General features: G+C 30.6%; 2 protein-coding genes across 9 annotated transcripts in view; one reads left to right on the top strand and one right to left on the bottom strand.

Moving 5' to 3' along the window:
• LOC107069890 (uncharacterized) overlaps positions 1–23,069 on the bottom strand; it is a 29,175-nt gene extending 6,106 nt beyond the window's left edge. For 3 of the 7 annotated variants that reach the window (XR_016175836.1, XM_015327605.2, XM_015327597.2), the window contains exons 1-5: positions 22,958–23,069; positions 1,605–2,102; positions 1,264–1,511; positions 577–1,189; positions 50–270 (exon numbers count right to left, since the gene is read on the bottom strand). Coding sequence is in view for 6 of the 7 variants with exons in the window: in XM_015327605.2 (XP_015183091.1) it covers positions 50–270; positions 577–1,189; positions 1,264–1,511; positions 1,605–2,102; positions 22,958–22,978 (1,601 nt within the window). In the remaining variant the exon portion in view is untranslated. Of the gene's footprint in view, positions 1–49; positions 276–576; positions 1,190–1,263; positions 1,512–1,604; positions 2,103–2,209; positions 5,473–22,957 lie in introns of those variants that run through there. The other 4 variants (XM_089170034.1, XM_015327577.2, XM_015327614.2 and 1 more) reach the window with 2 other exon arrangements.
• Positions 17,210–25,599, top strand: LOC107069881 (uncharacterized). 2 transcript variants are annotated; one of them, XM_015327565.2, is made up of 4 exons: positions 17,210–18,433; positions 21,067–22,196; positions 22,278–23,816; positions 24,864–25,599. In XM_015327565.2, the coding sequence occupies exons 1-4, from the start codon at positions 18,425–18,427 to the stop codon at positions 24,985–24,987; spliced, it is 2,802 nt and encodes a 933-aa protein (XP_015183051.2). In that variant the 5' UTR covers positions 17,210–18,424; the 3' UTR covers positions 24,988–25,599. The 2 variants fall into 2 exon arrangements, with proteins under 2 accessions (XP_015183051.2, XP_089026144.1); XM_089170018.1 differs by lacking the exon at positions 17,210–18,433 and having other exon boundaries at positions 20,502–22,196.
• Positions 25,600–25,930: the final 331 nt, after the last annotated feature.

Consider the following 25,930-nt stretch of genomic DNA (forward strand, 5'->3'; position numbering starts at 1 on the left):
AGTAAATAATAAATTGTATTAATATGTGCATTCACACGTGATGACTAACCTGCTCCAACTGCCGCGAGAACCGCTGAATTCGAGACTTGTCCGCCTTTCAAGGTATTCCTGATCGGTCTTTTTCTCAATATGCTCGGTAACGTCGTCAATCTGTCTCTCTCGTATTCCTTCCGACTCTGATCCACGCTTTTGAAAGTCTTCTCGACTTCCAAGAGACCTCCGTGCGACGTTGTTGTGTTGGTGCCGTTGATTGACGGTAACACCGTCAACCTGACCTAGGTAAGCCATATTTCATAAAGTAACTGTCGGATAAATCGATCGAATAAATAATCTTTCTCTCTGTTTACTTTCTAAATAAGGTATCGTAATATTTCAACTATAAAACTCGTAGTACATTTGCATCCAGTCGATATAATAACAAATCATCATTAATCATTAGCAATAAAAGAGAGATTCATAATAACCGGTTAGAAATATTCATTTAATTTGATCACTTTCTCATAGATATTGATTCATTTAATTCAATAATTCAATATAAATTTTATACGAAATATCTCTTTAAACTTCTAGCCTAACCTGTCTTTTTGATGTCATAACGGGAACAACTGCATCGTTGTCTTCCTCTTTCTTGATTGATTTCGTTTTAGTTCCGTTCAATAGTTTGATCAGTTCGGGATTCAACGTGTCTATTTTGATAGATCTTTGACGAGATTTGGAATATCCTCTGTTCGTTGATAAGAGAACCCATTGTCCATCTCCATTAGCTGGATGAGAAGGTGGATGATTGTTACCGTATTGATAATGAGAAAAATTTGGTCTATCGTTTGGTCTTGGTCTGTCCAAAGATTCTGTTCTTGGTGGAAAATCGTGCCAATCGTTATTACCATCATCAGCATGATTGTTTTCAGAATATCTGTCTAAAAATGGATAGGGTCTGTTGGACGATTGAGGTTTGTTGTTCCATGTATTGGGAAAGTTGGTAGGTCTGTCGTCTGTTATGATATCGGTTGGTCTATGAAGATTAGAAGTATATTTGTCCCAAGATGGCTTCTCAGGTGGCCACTTTTGTGTTTGACTCGAAACTTGATCATATTTGTCTGGATAATAAGATGGACGAGATGATGATGATGGTTTTTGCCATGGTTTATCATTGTTATTCTCTTGCCAATAAGGTTTCGGTTTGTCCTGCCTAAATTTTCAATTATCATAAATAAATATAATTTATACAGAAAATGATGAATTGAAGACAAAATGTGTAATTACCAAGGTTTGTTATTTTCGTAAGTTGGTCTGGAAGAATAATCGGAAGTCCATGGTTTGGTCATGCTAGGTTTTTCCCATGGTTTTATCTCTGGCCAGGGACGTTGAGTACTCGGATTTGCTTGCCACTTTGAAATTTTACTTTTAGACCATGGAATTGCATCGAGGGTAACCCAACCATTTCTATCATCGTGGGAGGCCATACCGTAATACTTATTTCTTTTTAATGTATCATTCAAAACGTCACTGAGCTAAAAATGATAATTATAACAAAAAATATTCAGGTCAATATATTCTTTGTAAATTTGTTTCTTAAACAAACAAAAATTAAAAGAAGTACTTACTTTGTCCTCGTTTAAAGTAGAATTGATAGGATCCAATGTGGATTTTTCATCGTCAAGGATAGTAGTCGAAGAATCGGTAGTCGACTCGTCAACTTCAAGAATTAATGGGTCCACAATTGGTTTGGACAATTTCGATGGAAGTTTGAAGTCTTTTTCCGTAGAACCTTTTATTTTATTAGCATAATCCTCGAGAAACTTGTTGAGTACATCAGGATTGAATGTTGACGTTTCGAAAGAATTTCTTCTGTTATATTCCGAGGTCAAAGCGTCACGAATCATTCTTTCATCGTTGTTTCGTTGATCGTTTTTTGTCTCATCGAATAACGGGCTTTGAGTTATTGCAATGGGCTCCTGTGGTATTCGTAAATTTTCATTTTTCGTTTTGAACAGTTCAGATGCGTTGGTTCTCAACTTAACAAAATATCTTGTATCGCAATAAGAACCATTTAGGATGAAAATAAAAAGTAGTAAACAGATCGTTCCGTTCGTGATCTTCATCTGTGAAAAAAAGAGAGAAAATTATATATAATTGTAACAAATTTATAATTAGTTCAACTGATAACAGTAATTTGATTAAATCCTTGGTAACACTGTTTGTCACTGACCGTGTCGATGAGGAGAGTGGGTGGTGTCGTCCAATGTAAACGATGCGTTCCAACGAAGATGATAATAGGACGAATTTAATTACATGAATAAAACGAATCCTTTCTGTCGAGTGTTAAAGTTAGAATAAACCGTTATAGTCGGCAGCCACGGTACTGTGCACACTAGTTGAGTATAGTAAGTACGTAAATAAGTAACAGAGTCAGCAGAAGAAGAAGGAGGAGGAGGAACAGCAACAGTAACAGCAACAGCAGGATAGAAAGAAGAGTAACAAAGAACGACCTCGCCTCTTCAAGGTCCGTGATGGTTCTGTTACTGAGAGGTTGGCCTCCTTTGCTTTTAATCCAGGTCCCCACTTCGGATGTACTTGGTCCATTTTACATCTCTTTCTCGACCTGCCATTCTTAGATTTATTTGTCCTTGTCTAACCTGGTCACTGAGGAAACGGATTCGCGTCTCCTATCTTCTATCTCTCCTATCTCTTTCTTTTTCATATGTTACAACTAAACATTTCTCCTTTCATCTTGTCTTCTTCCACATCGTTCAACTAATATCATTCGTCGACAATAGGATATAAGAACGAGAACCCAATGAACCGAGTAAATCCAATTGACCGTACAACTGTCCTTCCTTCTCATCGTAAAAAATATTTATAATAAATTTACATAAAAATATCGAACCTATCTAGGTTCTATTTATCGGTTGAATTTCAAAAAAAAAAAAAAAATGTATCCATAACACGCGGTGAAAGAGGAAGAAAAAGAAGAAGAAAGACATTCGTCATGCACTAATTACACCGGTCACCCGTAACAATCACGCACCTTCGCGACAAACCTCCTCCTCCTACTCCTACTCCTACTACTCCTTTTCCTCTTTCGTTACTTCCTTTCACAAATAATAATTGTTCAAATTAAAATAGTCCCAAAAAAATTTCTTTTTATCTTTTCACCCTAAACAAAATAATTAAACTTTCGCTCATTTATACACATAGAAAACTGGGTCTACTTGAGATTGAAATTTCTTCTTTTATTTCCTAGTATTATTTTTTTTATTTCTGGTATTGTCTATTATTCCAAAATCAGTGTAACAAAAAGGTGGATAGTCAGAAGTTTCGGAATCATAAGTTTGTAACGAGAGTAACATAATTGAAAAGATAATCCTAAGATTTAGGACACACGACAGGATAACTGGAGATAGACAAAGAAGGTTGATGGTGATTTTCATGGTCGGTAAATTACCAATTTGACCTCCTTCGATGTACTACGCACTATCGTCGGATCATCGTTCACATTTATGTCTTAAGTCCCATTGGGGAAAAGAAGCTAGGCTAACGTTCGAAAGATTCTAAAGAAAAATCGTCCGTTTGACGATTTTTGCGCTTTCTTCTCGGCCCAGAAACCTCAAGTTAACTATGTTTTATTTTTTTTTTTTTTTAACTTGTATCTTTCTTAGTTATACACAACATACCTACAACGAACGACTCTAACTTTAACTGTCTTTCTATCATCGGCATCGAGTGAAACGAGAAATGAAACTATTTCTTCTTATTATTATTATTAGTATGTTTTTTTTTCTTTATATTTTTCTTTACAACCGTTTTACGATAGAACGGATTACCTGGATTTTCATGAAGAATTTTTAATCTTCATTGATATCCGATGCACCAATAATAATTGATGAAAATATTTAACAGATTAGTTTTTCAAATAAAACCCTTAAAGTTCGATGATTCTATATATATAATCCAATTTTTCTTGCTTCCGATTCCGATCGAACGTCGTGTGGTTGGATGGCCTACTCGAAACCGGAATTGGGTTGATCGAAGCCGCTAAAACAACGACAACAACGACAACGACGATAGCGCCAAGGAAGGAAACGAAAAAAGGAAATTAAATGCAAAAAAAAAATTTATTATAAACGAACGTCCTTCTTGATGGTACAGCAATTTAATGGTACTTTCGTTGTCGACTATGTTCATATGAAGCTACCGTATCAGACTTTATTAAAATTAAGTGTACACGTATATTAAATAGTTTTATGTAGGTGTATTTGTATATGGTGAAAGAAGATAGTTAGAGAGGTATACATTATGATGATCCAACCAGCTAACCTGCTTCTCCTCTTTTAGAACTTCACGCATCGACAACGAGTTTCCAAGGAAAGTACTCTTCACGATAATTGTATGGTTTTACCGTCTTGCTACGATCCACGCATCAACGAGTTACATACATTTGTTTATGTATTTTTATATTCATACTCATATAATATGTATACACTTGTAATGTTGAGCCTTGATCGTCCTACGAAAAAATAAAAAAATAAAAAATCACGTTTAACCGGATTCGAAATGGTCTAATTGTCGTTCTTACCAACTGGTTAGAATTTTCAATAATATTGAAAGATGTGATGATATTTAAAATAATAACGTGATATAAGGATCAATAATTATTATCGATTATATTCATGTGTTTCATGAGATTATGTGAGAATTTTTTCAATGAATTATATAAATAAAATAAACGATATTTAATAATCAAACGTATACGTAAACTTGGGATTGTTCAGAACGCTAAAATGTGTTTTTTTATTATGTTATTCTTATTATCTTTTGTTTCGAATGCTCACACACTCACACATATATATATAAAGGGAAAACTTATTTCAAGGAAGAGATGAGAAAGAACGGAAGAGATCGAAAGACTTTCTAAGTTGCGTTTTATCGACAACGAGCGGCGAGAGTCTGACCTTATTTCCTACCGAGGTCAATCGAACATAGTAGAGATACATCTCCACCCGATTGTATCCACTAACAACGATTTTATCTTAAAAAAAAAAACTTAAAGAAGACCATAAGCGTTTATTTCTTATCGTACAATCGGGGGAATGATCGTGCAAAACGATTATTAAACAAATAGAAAAGAAATCTGTTTAATGATCTTTAACGATGAATCTATTCTTCCTTAGATCTTTTTCTTTTTTTCTTTATTTTATTTGCAACTTTGAGAAAGTGATAGAAATTCGATTGAGATAATTATTTTTCTTTCAGATATAATAACATTTGACACACTATTATGCACTGTGCAGCAACGATGCAAGATGTTTTTTCAACGTTAGTAACACCTGCTACCTGAACTAAACACCATCGTTTCGTACTCATATTCTTTGTCGTCGACAATTGGAGTAAAAAAGAATGATTAACTGTCGAGAGATATTTTTATTTCTTTTTTTTTTTTTTGTTTTTTTAGAAAACACGCTTCAAACTTTACGACGAGACTGCGTTAAAGGCGAGAAACATTCGAGACACGAGTTTAGTCGTCTACTGTCAAGTAAACAGTAACTTTGCGATCATTTTTTCACATCAATTTTAACGATATGATGTTTTCTATTAAATGTATCATCATTCTTATTTCTTTTATTTCAATCGTAACTAATGTTTTGACCGAAAATACTACCGAAATAATTGAAGAACAAACTAATTCGAAATTATTCGATGAAACTATTGAAGATTTGACCACGGAAACAACTTTGTTTATTGCTACGGAAACTGACGAAAATGTATCAACTATTCGTATTATAAATGGTGATGATCGAAATAATACAGACGACGTGTTCAAACCTAGCGTACATCTTGGAGAAATCATTGAAGAACCTACGATCAAAACAAATCCTTTCAACAATGTTCATCATGTCAGATTTGAAAATAATCTCAACGTTGGTACTCAACTAGATAATTTACAAAATGTTAAACAAAGAATTTCGTACGAAGTTAAGGAACGTGAAAATGATCATCGTGTGAAGTTCGATGACGATAAACCTGATTTAAATTTAAGAAAATATCAACAATTTTTACCAAATCACGAAACGATTGAACCTTTAGAAGTAACCGTGACGCAAAGTTCAAGGTCGCATTTGGAGAATTTCGGTGAACAGAAAGTGATAAACGAACATACCTTTTTACAGAATCTTGAGAAACCGGTATACGTTGAGGAACACACATCGATGTTATTCGAAAAACCAATGAAATTTCCAAACAAGTTCGATGAACATTTATCATTTGCTAATACGAATTTGAATGATCAGAATTCATTTTATTTCGTTCCTGATTATCGTTTTGTACCAAATTATCAAAATAATTATTACAATTTCGAACAACAAGAACAAGAACAAGAACAAACTTATGATAACGTTCAAAAACCAAGCAGTAATAATAATAATAATAATAATAATATGATGGTTTATTTAACACAACAACAGGAATATACCACGCTTCACAAACCAGCACATTATTATTATCATCAGCCTTTAGGCTATCACGAAATGGATATTTTAGGTGAACCAACACCGACCGTACTTTATCCCAAAGGACACAGGTGAGAAATAAATAAATAAAATAATATAAAAATCATCGATTATTATCAATACTTAAAAATATATTTTTAGAATTTCTCCATGGAAAAAAATAATTCATTTGATCGGTGCTTTTTTACCTTTCGGTTTGTTATTAGCTGCACTTGCACCTAACGTCATCAAAATTCAAAATACAACGTGAGTAAAAGTATAGAAAACTGATGATTTCATAATATTTGAAAGATTTTAAAGGAAGGCCGTATTATTCTTATAGTGAGCCGAATATCGTCCTTTCAAAGCTTAGGGTCGTTGACCTGCCGATCGAACATAAGCAAGCGAGAACGCTCGATGAACAACAACGAGGAAATATTTGTGAAGAAAAATCAATATGCGAATTAATATTGGCAGGTGGTAAACCACGAACTAATATAGTTCAAAATGTTCTTTGGAATTTGGCTATCAGGTATAAATAATTTTTTATTTTATATTCCAATAGTATAAAAAATTATTATTTATCTAACTACAATGTAAAATAGATATGAAATTACGTATAATGATTTACCAATATTTATAAAAGAATTAGAATTGCATCGGTAATTTATTTATTATTTTATCATAAAAATATTATATACCCAATAAACAGCAACAAAAAATTAATTTCAATCCTTAACAGATCTAGCAACTTTTTACGTTCCAATATTATAGAAAATTATTATTTATCTAAGTTAATATTTCATAAAATAAATATTGTTATTAGATATGAATATTTGTCTTGTTTAAATTACGTATAATAATTTGCCAATATTTATAAAAGAATTAAAATTTTTTTCTAATTGCATTGATAATTTATTATATCATATTATTAAATATATTATAAATAATATATTATTATTTTACTATAAAAAATATTACATCCAATAAACAGCAATGAAAAAAGTAATTTCAATTCTTAACAGATCTAGCAACGAAATGGCAAAAAAAGTTGGACTGCAAGAAATATTTGAGGCAGTTAAAAAGAAAAGTTGTGCGACAATCAGCTGTTAAAAAGCAAAACGAAAGAGGGAAACAAATATTATGGGCGAGTTAATCTATTGTTTTTAGTATTCTCTTTCTCTCTCTCTCTCTCTCTCTCTCTCTCTCTCTCTCTCTCTCTCTCTCACTCTCACTTCAAATTAGAATAAGCATTGTCTTTTCAAGGGTTAGCGTAAGATAATTAGTCTTGTTTTCGTCCTGACTGTGAAAGTGTGTCCTTCCAAGAGAAATGAGAGTAAAAGAAAAAAATAAGTAGAAGAAGGATGAGAGAAGAAGTATGATCGTTTGAAGAAACATCAGTATTATTATCATCATAATCAACATCTTCTCGTTTGAGAATTCGTCTCGTGTATGCACTCGTGTCTCGTCCTCGCAAGTGAAAGTAGTCACTGAGTAAGTACAAGTGGGTCAACGCTAGTCCATTCTGGACCATCATCATCGTTCTCACTCGTGAAACTCGCAGTCATTTCTTTTCCCCATATATATACATATACCTACATGTAATCCATACATGTACATGTATATACGTGTACATATACAAATAATACATTCGTTCGATTTCCAGTAATAATTATATTACTATTTATGTGGTTACACACATATATATACACACACACTTATACAGAAGTATAATATATAAGATGAAAAAAAATTACAAATCGAATAATATATTTTTATAAAGTCACGAAGATAAAAAAAATAATAATAAATGTGTTTATTTATTGAACGGACTAACCAACGGTTTTATTATGATTTATGTTCGACATCTAAATGAAAAAGTATAATATAGAAAATCTTGGATTAGGATATGAACGATGAAACTTTCCAACGAATATTATTATTAGAAAGAATCTAGAAGAAATAGAAGAAGAAGAATAACGTATGATATTTTTCCTGTATTTTGGGGTCGCAAAAGTTGAATTTTCACTCGAGGAATGTTTTCATAAAAGGCAATGATGGAAAAATAACAAAATGCATTTTAAAGATCGTTAGACTCTGAATTGATTTATTTTCTTATTATTTTATTATTATATTTTATTATTCCTCGTAATATAAGAAAAAAAATTAAACATTTCAATGGTCATCCTCGATATCCTACTGTTTCGATTAACTAGGAACTAATCGACTGGATGCTGTTGTTGGGTCATTCAACGAAAGTGAGCCACTTTTTATACGGGTTCTACTTTTGAACTGAACAACTAGCCACACCAATTGCTACTCTTTCAAACGGATCAACGAGATCATTCGTTAAAACTTACAATTAGGTTTCATCGATTTGTATTATTTATTTTTGCAAACAGATGTTATAATCAACGTTATTTCTTATTTATTTATGATTAATCGTCATATCATATTATGTTAAATATTAAAATCAATCAATGTAATTATTTCCAATTAATATTAGAGATGTTGAAAAAAATAAAAGGTAAAACTTTGAATACGATTGTTTGTTTTATTTTTAGTATATTAAAATTTTTTAAAAATTATTAAAGTATTTAAAAATATTTTTTAATTAATTTCAAATACCTATAATTATTAAATACTTATAATTATTATTTAGTAATATTGTATAATGTAAATTATCAGTATTTGTATAATTTTAAATAATTATTATCAAATACAAAAAAAAGGCATTTGAAATTTTTTAACTTACATTAGCAATAGTCTTTAAATTAGAAAATATTTTCACAACCCTGGATATAGAGATAAATAAATTATTAATACGAATTAAAATATTTACTGATATTTGATATACATAGGAATATTATACTTAACTATTTATTAAAATTATGGTAAAATTTCTGCAACCCTATATGGAGTCATTAGGATTGCATGGGGTCGTAACCCACACTTTGAAAAATCCTAAATATTACAGTATTATTAACTAATATTAGTATAGCAATTTTTATCAATATATAACTCTGGATGCAACTCTACTTTTATTTTTAAAATTAGAACGAATGATTTATATTAAATAATATATATTTAAACATACGCATTAAAACTAGAAACAAAATAAAAATGAAATAGAAGACGTCACACAGAAATTGAACGAGTTTTCTTAGGAGAAATCGAGTTATTATGAGTAATTAAATGGTTGAAAGTGTGTAAAGAAAGACGAACAGAAGTTGTGCATATAAGTAAACGAAGAAAACGTTCGAAAGTCAAACATACTTTGTAATAGCATTCTGTATGAACTTTCACGTTTATGCCAAACAATGTTACGACCGACCCTGTTGTTACTTTGATGACATTGTACCAATGACTATGATGACGAATACGTCACGAACGTCTCGATCGTGCCTTCATCGTTTAACGTGATTTGTGTATTAAAGTGTGAGAATACTTATCAAAATTAAATCAATTTCTTTCCTATAATATTGTGGAATAATGTAATTTAAGTAATTTTTACAATAATGTTATATAATTAAAAAAAATATTATTTTGTTGTTAATAATAAAATAATTTTCTCTGTCATTCAAATAGAAAGTAAAATATTTAATATTAATTATTTGATATTTATTAAATTAAAAGTACAAATATTGAAAGTTATCCAATTATAAAAATTAACACGTTGCCGCAAATGACGGCTATAGCCGTCCGATCTTCGTATTTCTAAGCACGATCGTCAAATTAAAAGTGTGCGGCAACGTGTTAAATAAATAAATTCTATATGTACCTACTTTAAAATTTATTTATTACATTTGAATTTTCTAGTTGATAAAATTATTTACTTATTTTCTTGTTTTTTATTTTTTTTTTTATTTTATTCAAGTAATTCAGTCGAATAAATGGTTTCGGTGTCGAGAAAGCTTCTAGGATTCTCTTAAACGGGATATTCCTTTTTTAGTTGAATTCAAAAACGAGAGAAAACAAGAGTCGAAAGAAAATAAGAAGAAAAGGAAATAAAAATTGTGCAAATAAAAAAGAAAAGAAAAAGTGAGAGAGAAAGAGAGAGAGAGAGAGAAAGAGAGAGAGAGAGAGAGAAAGAGAGAGAGAGAGGGAGAGAAAGAGAGAGAGAGAGAGAGAGAGAAAGAGAAAGAATTTCTTACGAATGGTCCTGGCGAAAAGTTGCTGGAAATGGGTTTGGATTCTTATCTCAAGAGGAAAATTAAACTATCATTTAACATTGTGTTACCTCCCCCTCCCCATCCCTCACCGGTTAAGAAAAGATAACTGCTTTTCTTTTTTTATCTTTCTCTTTCTTTCTTTCTTTATTATTATATTATACGTTTCTATATAAACCGACATTTTTTTTTCTTTTTATTCTTCTTCTTCTTCTTCTTCAACCTCTATTCTTTTCTTTACTCGTATAATAGTAAAATAGTTATTCACTGAGTTTCTCTATGTATTTTTATCTCGTTAGTACGCATATTCTACGAATATATATACAGGTATAATTATTTATTTATCTTTTTATTTGTATCTTTCTTACTTTTCTTTTTTTTTGTTTTTTTAATAACAAAATACGTTTCATCAGCACTCTGATAACTTCTTTATAGAATTTTTGACATTTCTTACTATAAGTAGCAGACATACACGTTCGTTCGCTCATTCGAAAATACGTTTCTTCTTTTGTAGAACGGTTTCTCGTAAAACTAGAAAAATCATTTTCTTATTACGATACTCTGTTAAAGGCTTTGCTATAGCTATTTCTTCTTCTTCTTCTTCATTTCATTCGTTTTACGATTATTTATCATTTCTTTGTCTCCCTTGTGTAAACGAGATCGATATATATGATATAAAAGATTCTGTGGTAATATTATAAATGCAATATGTTTTCGTGTATCGTCAAAATTCACGTGTTATTTACGCCAATCGTTTCATTTTTTAATAATATAATTACTATAAAATTTTTATTAACTATCGATAGTTCGATAGATCAATATATCGATAGTTCAATAGATCAACATACGAAAGTTAGGTAAATCGATATATCGAAGTTCGATAGATCGATAGTTCGATATATCGATTGTTAGATAGATCGATATATCGAGGTTCGATAGATCGATAGATCGAAGTTCGATATATCGATTGTTCGATAGATCGATATATTGATTGTTCGATAGATCGAAGTTCGATATATCGATTGTTCGATAGATCGATATATCGAAGTTCGATAAATCGATTGTTTGATAGATCGATATATCGATTGTTTGATAGATCGATAGATCGAAGTTCGATATATCGATTGTACGATAGATCGATATATCGAAGTTCGATAGATCAATTGTTCGATATATCGATATATTGAAGTTCGATAGATCGATTGTTCGATAGATCGATAGATCGAAGTTCGATATATCAATTGTTCGATAGATCGATATTTCGATTGTTCGATAGATCGATATATTGAAGTTCGATAGATCGATTGTTCGATATATCGATAGATCGAAGTTCGATATATCGATTGTTTGATAGATCGATATATCGATTGTTCGATAGATCGATATATGGAAGTTCGATAGATCGTTTGTTCGATAGATCGATATATCGAAGTTCTATAGATCGATATATCGAAGTTCGATAGATCGATAGATCAAAGTTCGATATATCGATTGTTCGATATATCGATTGTTCAATAGATCGATATATAAAAGTCGAATTTTTTCTAGTCTGTTGACACTCAACAAGGTTCGGTTTACACGTTGGTGAAATTTTTTTATCCCCTTTCTATTTTATATATATATATATTATATAATATATGGATATAATAAAATATATCTTTATGGCTTTAGTTACCTTTCTTTACTAAATAAAATATTTCAAAAACTAGATAATGGGCTAGGACAATAGTAATGAATAAACTGTTCGACAGCTGCACTGCTATTCCGAACGACCGTAGCTGTTAGAGTTAGAGCGTGAAAGGCCCCGAGACTAATTTGACAATAACTTCAAGAATATTGCATAGATCAGATTTAAATTTTAAGGACATATTCTTGAAATGTTAAACAATAAGATAAGACAACAACAAAAAATCGATTTTTCGAAAGCTAAAACCCTTACCCCGCCCTTAAACGAAATTAAATTTTGGTAAACGAATACTAAAATATTTAACAGAATACTCGTTCGAACAATTTTTAATAAGTTTTTTTTTTACACAATGATTCTTGAATTTTAATGAAACTAAAAAAGAAAGAAGAGGAAGATATTTTTTTCTTTTCAATTACTCTTTGACACGAAGATTCACACTTTATTGAGTGAAACAAAAAAAAATATAAAATAAGTAGAAATTTTGTTCGATTCAAATTTATGATACGTTAAGAGTATACGCATTTTAATTGGTTAAAAAAAAATGAAGAAGAAATTTTTTTTTTTTTTTTTCATTCGATGAACTTTTGACACGAGATAAAAAGAATATTCGCGTTTAATTGGAAAAAAAAATAAGAAGAAATATCATTCGATTAATTTTTGATACAAAGATGCTGCGTAACGTTGATGTGTGGGCATTGACGAGTTATGTCAAGGAAAGCGAGTGTGTTGAAAAGATACTCGAACGATATTGGAAAACTTAGCTACGAGGTCATATGCATTGACAATGAGTCGTGCGTGCTAATAATCGTTAAATTTTTGCATCTTCAACTTCGACGAAGGAACGTATAGAATTTTTTTTTTTTTTTTTTTTTTTTTTAATAAAACTGGGAGAAGTTTAGCATAAATTTTTCAAACGACACAAAAAGTGAAAGGTTTTAATAGATACGTGAAAAAATGATTTCTGGAACAGCAGGGAAGATATGAACATCAACGAACAATTGAAAATGCAATAATATGTTTGATAATAATAATTTTAAAAAATATTCTATCAAGTGACAATAATAGGAAGCAAAAGAAATATTTTTTTTTTTTTTTTTTTTTTTACCTCGAACGAATGAATTCTTACATAAACTCGACAAAATATTCTATTGAAATCCCATAATATAAATATATATTATCTTAAACTAAAATTAATTGTATTTCACTTCGATACTGTTTATAATTATAAGATTTAAATCAAGAGAATCATCGTAATTTAAGATTAGATGCGGTCCATTAGAGTTTTAACAGACTTTCGACAAATTTACATTGATTTTAATGATCGTTATATCGAAAGTCGGTCGTTGACTTTAACATCACATACATACGTATATAAAAGAGAAATTCTTTAATCTCACGTATGAGATCTATGTATTGGTTTCTTTTTTTGTTTCTATTTTCTTCCTTTTTATTTTTAATTTTTTTTATAGTTACACTAGGATGGTTCGGCGATGGGTTGCTGTGGTTTTGTTATAAAAGGTTGATTTAATATAATTCTAAATTATTTAGTAAATTATAACAACATACACAAAATAATACAACAATTAGAATGGAATACATAAAATAATAATAAAAGAAAAAATGAAAGAAGTAAGGTTATGTCGTATGTAAATTGAAATAATTGAATTGTAATACAGTGCCAATTATTGAAAACTTACAGTACCTAGAGACCTAGATAACCTCTAAATAATAAATCAATTCGAAACTATTTTGTAAATTATAACACAACACACGAAATAATACTACAATTAATAATGAAATACATAAAATAATAGTACTCGAAAAAATAGAAAAAGTAAGGTTAGTTATGTCATATGTAAATTTGAAAAAAACGTATGACGTGAATATATGGAAATAATTGAATTGTAATACAGCGCCATTTATTGAAAACTTACAGTACCTAAAGACCTATATAACTTTTAAGTAATAAATGTTGATTTAATATAATTCTAAATTATTCAGTAAATTATAATAACACACAAAATAATAACACAATTATAATGGAATGCATAAAATAATAATACACGAAAAAATATAAAAAGTAAGGTTATTTGTATCAAAAATAAACCTGAAAAAACGTGAAATAATGGAATTGTAATACCTCGCCATCTATTGGAAAATTTATAATACCTAAGAACCAAGATAACCTTTAAATAATAAATCCTTAAATTAGCAATAAAAAATAGAAAATTAACGCGATAAAAATTATTCTATATTTTAAGTTGAAAAAAATCACATAAAATACAAAAAATTTCATTAAGATAGGTTCAGTAGTTTCAGAATTATTAATGGACAAACATATTGTGACACTGAATTTTTATATATAAAGATTTAAAGTATATACAATCGAAGAAGAAACTACCAGCAGGTTAGGAAAAGAGATAAAAAGAGAGATTAGAAAGATTAGTCATGAGTGTTTAGTGATCGTGACTAACAATAAATTTTCAAAGGAATTCTGTGACTCTCTCTCTTTCTCTGATGTTCGTGAGTTGCCATGGGCCACACTTACCTACTGATCTATATTACATCGTTGCATTTCCGGTGTTCGCGATATCACTCGAGAAATCGAAAGGCCTATACTTTTGATTCCCGGAAAAATTCATAGATCCACTTTCCTCTTCGTATATCTCACGTGTATTCTTCTCTCTCAAACTTTATTCTCCATTTCTTCTTCTTCTTCTTCTTCTTTTTTTACTTCACCACCTCTTTACACGACTTTCGAAAAGTGAAAGTCGACCTGACTTTTTTTTCTCTCTTTTTTTTCTCTCTCTCCTTTTCCTCTCTTTCTCTCAAGTCCTTATCCTGAATAGAAGTTGAATTTGAAGTGGTTTCTTTTTTTTAATTTAAAAAAAAAAAGGTTAAATAAGTTTCGACAAACATTACTTATTTACCAAAAATATTAAAGAATAACAAGAAGATGTTTGTAGGTGTTAACATGACAAATGAAACATAATGTTGAGTAAAGAAAAAAAAATATTTCAATGAAAGTATTCCCATTTAATTAGACGTAAGAATAAAAAGAACAAAAGTATATATATATACATAGGTGGGCTAGTTGTCATCGAATAATACCATCTATCCGTCATGTTTTCCGGTGTCCTTGGAAAGTGAAAGTAATATATATACATATATGTTTCATTCCTTCCTCTCATTTATTAATCTTTTCATTGGTGCGATAAATGCAAATTAGGATAGGCGCGAATAGAAGAATTCCATAGATGACTTTGGAATTGTGTCAGTTTATGGAACTGGAAACGATACACAGAGAAATCTTTTCTCTGTAAGAAGAGGTCGAGGGACACGTGGAGAAGGTTACACAGGTGTGTGCATCGTTCACGTAGTTTGTACTGGGCGATGGACTTTCACTGGCGGGTCTCTGAACTCAAGACTTGAAATGCCCCCACCTTCTTTTTCTCTTTTTTTTTCTTTCTTTCTTTATCATTCTTTCTTTTTACTTGCTTAATACCAGAATCGAACGTTTCTTCCGTCTTCGTACGTTCGTGAACTTGAAAAAACATTAAACTCGGATCTACCTGTTCAAGTTTCACGTACCGGTTTTAACATTAATCTTTGAACTTTTCAATCGTTTTCTATCTAACGAATGATTCGACAATGTTTTTGTTTTATTATGTTCGTTTCAAATTAACGAACAATTCATTCGTTGAATTATATTGATCAATGGCAATACGATGATTGAAATGCATGATGAAAACAGTACAGATGACACGAATTTTTCATATTATATTTATTAAAACGTTGGAATGTTTACTTAAGGTAAAAATTAAAAAAAAGAAATAATCACGGGATTCAAAGAAGTTACAATTTATAATTAAATTTTTTCAATTCGAGATTAATTTATTTTTAAATTATATTAAATTATATTTATTAAAATATATTTTTAAATTAACCAAATACATAATAATTTATATATATATATATATATATATATTCAAAATTTTATTTTAATAATTAAATATTTAAATTAATATGGTTATTTCTTTTCGATCATTTGATTCACGTGTAAATGATTTAGCATGTTTACATGTATTCGGATCAATGAATTAGAAAATACTATGAGACGTTCAAAGACGTGCATTGTGTTGTGATTCGTGAATAATCTTTATCGTATGACTTTTAATTAAATTCACTAAGATGATTTTAAACCACGTTCTTAATATCAATGTCTAAATGAATTAGCATCCCTGTGTGTGTAGTGTGTATGTGATAATCAATAAAATAAATAAATTCAGATTATTTCAAGTATGTGAACGAAGACTTTTATAATAATACAAAAGTAACTGTTCATTTCAATGGCATAAGAAAGATGTAACCAAGAATCATAATGGATCTTTATTCGCATTGAATATCTGATGTAACATGAAGGAAAAATTAATGGAGTGTAGAAGTTTTTTAATGATATAAGCATTGACGTTTAACAACGAGTCGTATGTATCTGTTTTTTTTTACTCGATTCTACATTTAAACATCACGGCTAAACTCGTAAAAAATTTTTTTTAATATACGCAATTCAGACGAGTTGATAATATTTTTAGAATACGAACAAAGTTCAAGGATTGTGTCCGTAGAATAAAAACAGAACCATTGTATGAGATCAGTATTGCATTTAAATATGGTCAGTAATTTTATTAATTATGGTAGTTAATTTAATTTAAATGATTGTAATAATATTAATAGATTTCGAATCAAATGTTGATAGTGCAATATTAATTATTTGCTTGATATATTTATTATATTATATTTACAAAGATTCCAAATTAATTAATTATAGAAATAAAGTTACATCAAGGTTGCATATTATTTTAAAGTATTGTATATTAAATATTGATATTTTACCACATATGACTGGCCATTTACTTAAATTAAATATTAATTAAATATATTAACAAAATATTAACCCCGATATATATTATAAATTATAGATCCTTACATGCTTGCAATTGCCATTTAGTTCTATTTATCCATATTTATTTTAAATAAATATTAATTAAATATATTAATAAGATATATCTTTTTCTACCCCTATTTATTTGAAATAAATATTAATTAAAAATATATTAATAAAATAATAACCCTAATATACAAACTGTAGATTCTTTTGCATGCTTGGAACTTCTGTTTAGTTTTATTTTACTTCTATTTATTTTAAATAAATATTAATTAAATATATAATTAAAATATATTTTTTTCTACCCCCATTTATTTAAAATAAATATTAATTAAAAATATTTGTACGAAATAATGATATACTGATATACAAATTATAGATTCAATTGCATGCTTGCAATTTCCGTTTAGTTTCTTTTCTACCCCTTTATAAATAATCTCATAGCATACATTATATTATTATTATTATTAAAAAAAAATGTCTAGACAGACGAGACAGTAGCGTATATTCATTCTTTTAGTTGTCGTTGTATTTCATGATATTAAACGACGGAAAAAGGCGAAGGCGAAGGCGAAGGCAAACGGAGGAAGTAGGTCGGAGAGAATTCTCACTCCTCGATGGAGACACGAGGAGCCACCGGCTGACTGCCATCGTCAGTCTTGCCAAGATATCTCGGGAGTCAACAGGTGCGTCTTAGGGAGCCCCCGATATACACTGCTCCTACCTTTTCTTTAAGTTCTCGTTTTTTTTATTCTTTTTTTTTTTGCAATTTTTTTTTCTTACATCTCACATCACCTTCTTGCGTCCGTCGTTTCCTTTACACTTTTTATATTCGCATTTCTTTTTTTTTCTTTTCTTTTTTTTTTACCCCTTTGACCACAAAATTTGACCGAACGATAACGAAGGGTCAATAACAAAAGCGACCATGGTCGCTTAAAAATAAAAAGAATTTATTTTCTTTTTTTGTTGTTGTAAATTTTTTCTTATTTCGTTTTTAAGTCAACGTTTGTTATTTTTTTTTGGGGGATAATTGTAAAATTGGGAAAGGGGTAGAAGGAGAGACGAATTAAAAAAAAAAAGTAATTCGCGTAAATTCGTTCAACGTGGGATCCCTTTACCAAAAGCTACAAACAGCAAGATGTTCAAAGTGAGTTGTTTCATATTTTATTTTATTTTACAATCATTTATATTTCATTTTATATTAGCACGCAGTCATACGAGTATATATTACACCATATAAAATTTCTTACATTACACGAGGATAAAAAAGAAACTATTTTTCTTCGAGTTAACGGGGTATTTGATAAAACTTGGAATGGAAGAATGACGATGATGATAATGATAATGAAGAAGAAGAAGAAGAAGAAGAAGAAGAAGAACAAGAGGAGAACAAAAAGTATATATATCAAGGAACTAGATCGGCTTAATTGTTCTACAATTAACGTCTGACCGTGGATTTTCTGGAGCGGAAACCCCGTGCGACATGGATTGGGGCCATGCCATAAGAAATTATATAGTCTTATAACAAGAATTTTTCTCATTTGCTAATGAACAATGATTTTCATTGATGATCGTTCATTAAAATCCTTGCAATATCTAAATCAACGATTCTTATGGTACCAACATTCTTATGAAGAATAATTCGTGTATAAAAACAGTTGTCTCGAAAAAGGAGACAAGTGAAATTGAGTCTCGATCGAAAGTTTCTTGAGATAGAAGAAAGAGAGTAGAATAATTAAAAAAAAAAAAAAGAGAAGGACAAAAAAAATAAAGAAAAAAAAAAGTTTCTTTTTTTTTTGTTACCGGAGAGAGATACCTTACCGGTACTAAAGAACGCAACGCACGTGCGAAACGCGTCCAGCGAAAGCACATCGGTTGTTCCATTTCACTCGAGTTTTAAACGGTTGGTCCATGACGTTATCATTCACTTTTTATTATTTTTCTTTTCTTTTATTTTTTCTTTTTTTTTTTTTTGTACCATTTAATTCCCATAAACGCCTTTCGTTTTCTTTTTCTTTTTTTCTTTCTTTTCTCTTCCCATAATTATTCGTAGTACGTAAAAGAAATATGTGTGTTATACAAGTAATTGGATTATTAAAAAAAAAGGAACGTTGAGAAATACTGAACAACAATCCGGATGCATGATTCGTCTATCCATACTTTTAAATATATTTGTGTGTATGTGTGCATATATATATATATATACGTATTTGTGTACTTAAAATCACGGAGAATAATTTAAAGGAGGTGAAAGTCTCGTGAATAGCAACGGTGAATGAGATCCCAAGTTTAAAACGCGAAAACGTGACCAATTGGAAATTAGTTGCATGAATATATTTTCCTTATTGGCAGAAGTTTAGAAATCTTTGGTGCATCTTTCGCATAATTTATACGCTTAAATATATATATATATATTATAAATGAAATTTTTCTAGCAAACTCACGTAATCTATAAACGTCTAATTTACTGTTTCTTGTTTTTTATTTACAAAAATGGATATGATATCTCTGAAAGAAAAATATTTCTCTATCGTTGTGTGGTGCGTTGATTACACTTTTCGCAATTTAGTTATTACAAGTAAAACGATGAGAATATCTCTGTTTTAGAGAAAACGATTCAATATTTCACGTTAGTGTGTTAGTGTTTCTAATCATTTCTCTATCTTTTCTAATTATCTGCCAACTTGATTACAGTTATGAGAATTATGAATTTTTTTTTCTAAATACTATAAATATTCTGCATTTTTATTCAAGTTTTTATTTTCACAAATTATCCCACGCATTTAAATCGTGACAAACAGTCACTAATCCTGAATAAGTTGCATAATTCAAACATTTATACTTTCGTATAATCATCGAATAAATGAACAGTCTTATATTCAATTAAATCAATAAATAACTATTACACAAATAATTCTAGATCAAATCATCTTCTTTAACATGTCCTACACATGTTTGAAAAATTTGAAAAAAAAAAAGAAAAGAATTGTTGTTTTCCAAACGATAGAAACAAAGAAATGTTAATCCTAGATTACACTAGCATACATATATTTAACTATAGAAGTGTTTTACATTCGTTTAACACAACAGGATCATTCATTTTCTGTGGTATCGATGATTACATAACGTCCTTCTATTGGTATTATATCGATCCTATTTTTTTTCCAGGTGGCTCGTTAAACCCAATGAATATAAATACAATGGTTACCTAAAATATTTTATATAATATCAGAAGGGGGTTATACGTAATTTTCTTTTAAAAGTAAGACCTACCATGACAAACGTATGAATATACATAAGAATATCTACTTATAATAGAAGAATCATGAATAATTAAAAGGTGATAGATAAAAAGTACAAAAAAGAAACGTGCATATCGATCATCAGCACGATCATACTAAGGCCGACTTTCGAAATCTGTTAAAAATCATTTCACGTGCTTAGACGATTCACGAAGTGTCCCCATAGTGTTGACTAAATGCAACGATTTGAACGTGATTAGATATTACCGAGACCTGTTTACGTATTTTCGTACGTGTGTATGTGTATATGTGTGTAAGAGAATATATGTAAAAATAGAAACATAGTCAGTATTACTAAACAAGTTGATTTTCACCGATGCATTCATTACGTTGCAACACGCGTAAGACAAACGAAAGACAACAGCATAGAAATTAAATAATTATTATTATCAAGAATCAAATTAATTGTTTAATCAGACAATATTTTTTCTTACAAATGTTTATCTACTTTTGGATTTTTGTTCTATTTGTTTTGCAGGTATCATATATTCTAGTCTTAGCAACTTTGGTTATCGGCAATCTAGCGATAGACTTACCAAAGCCTGGCTACGCTAGGACAGTTTTAAAAGTATCGAGAAGTCTACCTGGTGAAACGGAGGAGTTAAAAATTCGAACTAGCGAAGGTAATTTGGCAACGTTGATCGTAAAACGACGAGAAAAGTCAACGTCTTCGATCGATGATGGAGATGATAAAAGAATTGAATCAACGAGTATCGATGCTAACAAAAACGTTAGCAGAGATGACGATATTTCATCGTTGATGAATGAAAAAAACAACGGATCTGATAGTGAACAATTAGATCAAAAAAGGAAGGAAGATGTGAGAAAATTGGAAGATGCTCAAGTAGAAGAAATTCGTGCGAAATTTGTCAAAACCGAAGAAATTGGAGAAGGAATCACTGAGAAATCAGACAAGTTGGATAAAATTGAAGAAAAAAGTACGACGATTGGATCAATTGGCGAAAGGAATATTGATTACGGTAATTGGACACCGTTAGGTGAAGATGGTAAAGCTTTGAAATTCCGTGAAACCACCACCGAGGAATACCACAGTTGGAAGCCTTTACCGGTTGCTGATACAAAATTGCCTGTTGAACAAGGAAGATCAAATTACGTTCGTTTCGGTGATTCAACTTATGCGAACAACGGATTAATATTTATAAGAAATTTACAAGATCGAGCACAGAGAAATCTTCATTTTGACGATGACAAAAGTAATCAGGCTACGCAGTATTCTTACCTGCCTCATCAACCACGTCAATCGACCAGAACTAACATTGGTGCAAATTTGTCGAAAAACCGAGATGCCAAAAACGTACCACCGGAAGTGATCATCAGATCGGAAATCAATGTTAAGTCTCATCCTAAGAGATCACCAATGTCATTAGACAGCGATGGTACTCCTATAATTCATGGCAAACGTGTTCCCGATGAACCCATGGATAAAATTCAAACATGGCGTAACGCTAGAATCATCAACAACAAACTTATTACCGAAAGTACGAGTTCTAATCCAGCGGAATCTTCTTCTTCTTCGAATTATTATTCTCAGGATAACGCAGCAGAAAGACAAAGATTTGAAAGATTCTTCAAGGATATCAATCGCAGGTAAAATATTTTCTTAATATTTTTAATAATAATTATTACAGGATACGAAATTGAATTAGTTTAATATTAACATTTTTACAGATATGGTAGAAATTACGAGGACAATGGTAGAAACGTATTTTTCGAATGGGATCCAAAAAATTATAAGAATGAAGCATTAAACGCTGAAGTTTACGAAACGAGAAACGACAACTATCGTGCCAATGTACAAAAACGAATGTTACATCCCGACAGTATTGCCAATTATCCGATATCGCAACTTTACACACCGGAAAGTCAAAAGATTTCGACAGTACCCGTGAAACCTGGAGTTAGAACACCCGTTTTACAGTATGCTCATCCCGAATTGGGCGTTCAACCGGCTAAAATCGTAAAGAATGAAAAAAGACGACCAGAAAGTCATATGGACAATTATCAACACTCCAATGGACACTATTCATTTATGGAACAACGTCAAAAAAAGAAATATGTACTGAACGATAAAAACATAGTCGACACTTACACAACTAAAAATTATTATCCTAATCAACATTTTTATGGACTGAAAAGACCAAACGACGCACCATTTTGGGTAAAAATCTCTGAGAATCTGAAGAATCAATTTTCCAGTGGTGTTGAAAAAGTCTCACAATTTACCAAACCAGTGTTTGATCCGTTGGTAGAGGCTACACACAAAATATCACAAAATTTAGGGTTGTCCAAGGGTAAAGAGGCACAGGATAAAATTGGTACGGTAACTTCTGGAACGAGTATACTCATACCTGCACTTGGTTTGGTTGCATCGGGTGCTGCTCTTGGAATTGGTGCTGTTGCTGTAGGCAGATACCTCGATGTGGACGTTCTCAAAAGATCCAACGAAGATGGCGTAGATCTAGAACACAAAAGAGCATTGGAAATTAATCCTTCATTCTTAGAAGTACTCGAGAAACAGGACAAAGATAACATTGAGTTCCAATTACCACAAGAATCAAGGGACAATGGGGTCTTTTTGATACTCGAACAAGAAAAACAAACTCCTGAAACTGTTGAAAAAGTTCAACGCAATAGAAGAAGTCTAGATTATTTGGATATTTTTAACACCGAGGCTGACGTTAAGAGTCTTGAAAAGAGTAAAAGATTACAAAGAAAAGGTGCAGATTCGATCACTGAAATTGTAGAAATCGATTTACCCAAAGGAAAAGGTAACATCGACGTAACCGAATTTTTAATTCCCAAACAAACTAACGAGGAAAATAAAGAAAAGAAAAAAGATGGGACAATTTTGGTAATAGGTGACGGTGGTACAATTTCACAAGAAGAAATTGGAAAAAAAGATTTGGGTATCGATAAAGATTCATTGACAAACGTTGCAAGGATAATCGAAGATTCGATTGAGAAATCTAAAGAAGTGTCTACAGATAAACAGGAAAAAATAAGAAGAAAAAGAAATACGGAGAGTGATCAGGAATTGGACGATATTTTACAAAATTTAGAAAATGCAGAAATTGCTGAGATCGCACACATCGATGGGGATTGGACAAATACGCCATGTGCCAAGAGGATATTCTGTGATACTATGATTCAAAAGGATCCTGACGCTGCTATCTTTATGGAAAAGAAAATGGCTAAATTGTTGGGTCTGTAAGTATCGAACAATGCAAAAGATAAAATTTATTTAAGATTCACGAGATGCTAATTCGTTTCTAACATATGTGGGACAAAAATTATGTTCTTCTTAACAACTTGTTGTTCTCATCTCATTACTAAACTATTCAACTAACCAGTAACGAGAAAGCTGCTACCGTGTTTATCCACTTTCTAACCCCACGTCAATAATTACTAAGAATTATTATTATAAATAAATAACTCGGATTTGGGGGGAGGAGTCCTTGAATTTTGCATAGCATAACAACAGTTATTATTATCGATGTAAATTAATTTCAATAATGATTCAAGTATGTTTCATGAAAATCAAAACGTGATATTCATATGCAATTAAGTGGTGTCAAATGAATGAATAGAGGAATATCGAGAAGTCAAATGACGATTCCGAGAGGATAGTAGCTATGTCGAGAAACGTATAACTTTCTTTCAGCTTTCGCCGACAATGTCCTACTGACTGATACACGACTTTTACCTCTTAGCACAGTTTCACTATACTTCGGACCCCAGCCGGTATGGCACTGACCACGTGACGCGTGATACAGACAAATTTACAAAATAGAAAAGATCTATTCCAGATGTTTCATTCCCATAAAAGAATAATCTAGGATACCAATTAACATTACTTGCATACCGTGTTCAATGATATTAAATGATCAAATCATTTTTCTTCGAGTTTTTAATCGAAAGTGTATAATATTTTATATTATAATTATTATTAATTCAAACATATAAGGCAAGCACCTTTTCTATTTCCTGGATTTTTATAATAAAAATATATAGAAATAAAAAGAACCAGTACACAATTCAATTACCGGCCTTACCATATAAACGTGCTAATGAAAGTAACATTATATCACACTTTTGATTACTTTCCGTTAGTTTGGTAACAGTTTAATACATGCCGATTTCGTAAAAGGTATTTAATAGTTCTTTCTGTCGATAGATATATTTTTCCTTCCTTATATATTTATAAAAAAAAATAATCTTTCATCATTTCGTAATATGGATGAATCAATCTTACAGAATTCAACCTGGTGCAGCTATGCAAGTATCGAATCATTTCGAAGAAGTAATGGACGCCATCAGGAGGCACGATTGTTCAAGATTTCTTTGTCCACAAGCCAGACCCGGAAATGTTTTCTTCTGATCATCATCCCTTCGTCATCGTCATTATTATCATAATCATCATTATCATCAAAACAGGAGAATAATTTTCTTGTTATATTTTTTTTTCTTAGTCACATCGAAGAAGATCTCGAATGATCTAATTTTTTGTACATAATTGCCATCATTGAGGCGAAATTTGTTTAATTTAATGAATAATACATTTACATGCACGTTTAATTATAATTTAATTCTAGAAACTTTTTCAATGGCAAAGCAAAATAATCAATTTAATATCGTGAATTCAACGAAAGTACGATTACGTTAATTTTATTAAACTCGAATGATTGCGCTTTCTGCGAACGCACGATTTAAAAGAACGCGCCGATCTCTTTTGATCTCTTTGTTTGATTCATATTCGAGATTAGAAGAGATAGATAGCGTTTAATAGCGTCCAATTTAATCATAACGTGTCTTGCAATGAAAAGCTATAGTAATTTGATTTGCATGTAATTACGTTTACTTTATAAGTTACATATTGTATATCATATTTATTCCATAACCCGTGTGATTTATTCAAAATAACACGGGCTCGTATTATATGCAAAACGCCAATGAATAAATAATATTTTTTACGTAAACATACACACACAAACATGAAGTATTAATAATAAGATTATTAACAAATTCAAATATCATTCCTAAATCCTTTCACATCCTGGTTAACAAAAATATCAATGAAATTGAATAATTTACGAGTAATATGATCAAGTATTCTAAGATTAACCGTCAATAGTAGTTCGTTTAGATTTCCTCTTATCCAAATTCGTGAAAAAAAAAGAAAAAAAATCTTTCGCACGAGACTTTCCAAAAGCAATTGCGATATACTCACGAACCCGTTACTGGAACGTTGTCGAGCTGGTAGTGAAAATGTATAAATTAATGTAATTAACATCGAACACAACAACACCTTATATAAAGTCACG

This window comes from Polistes dominula, unplaced genomic scaffold (assembly GCF_049000335.1).
Source record: "Polistes dominula isolate Pdom_NZ unplaced genomic scaffold, Pdom_raw_medaka contig_15, whole genome shotgun sequence".
Lineage (NCBI taxonomy): Eukaryota > Metazoa > Arthropoda > Insecta > Hymenoptera > Vespidae > Polistes > Polistes dominula.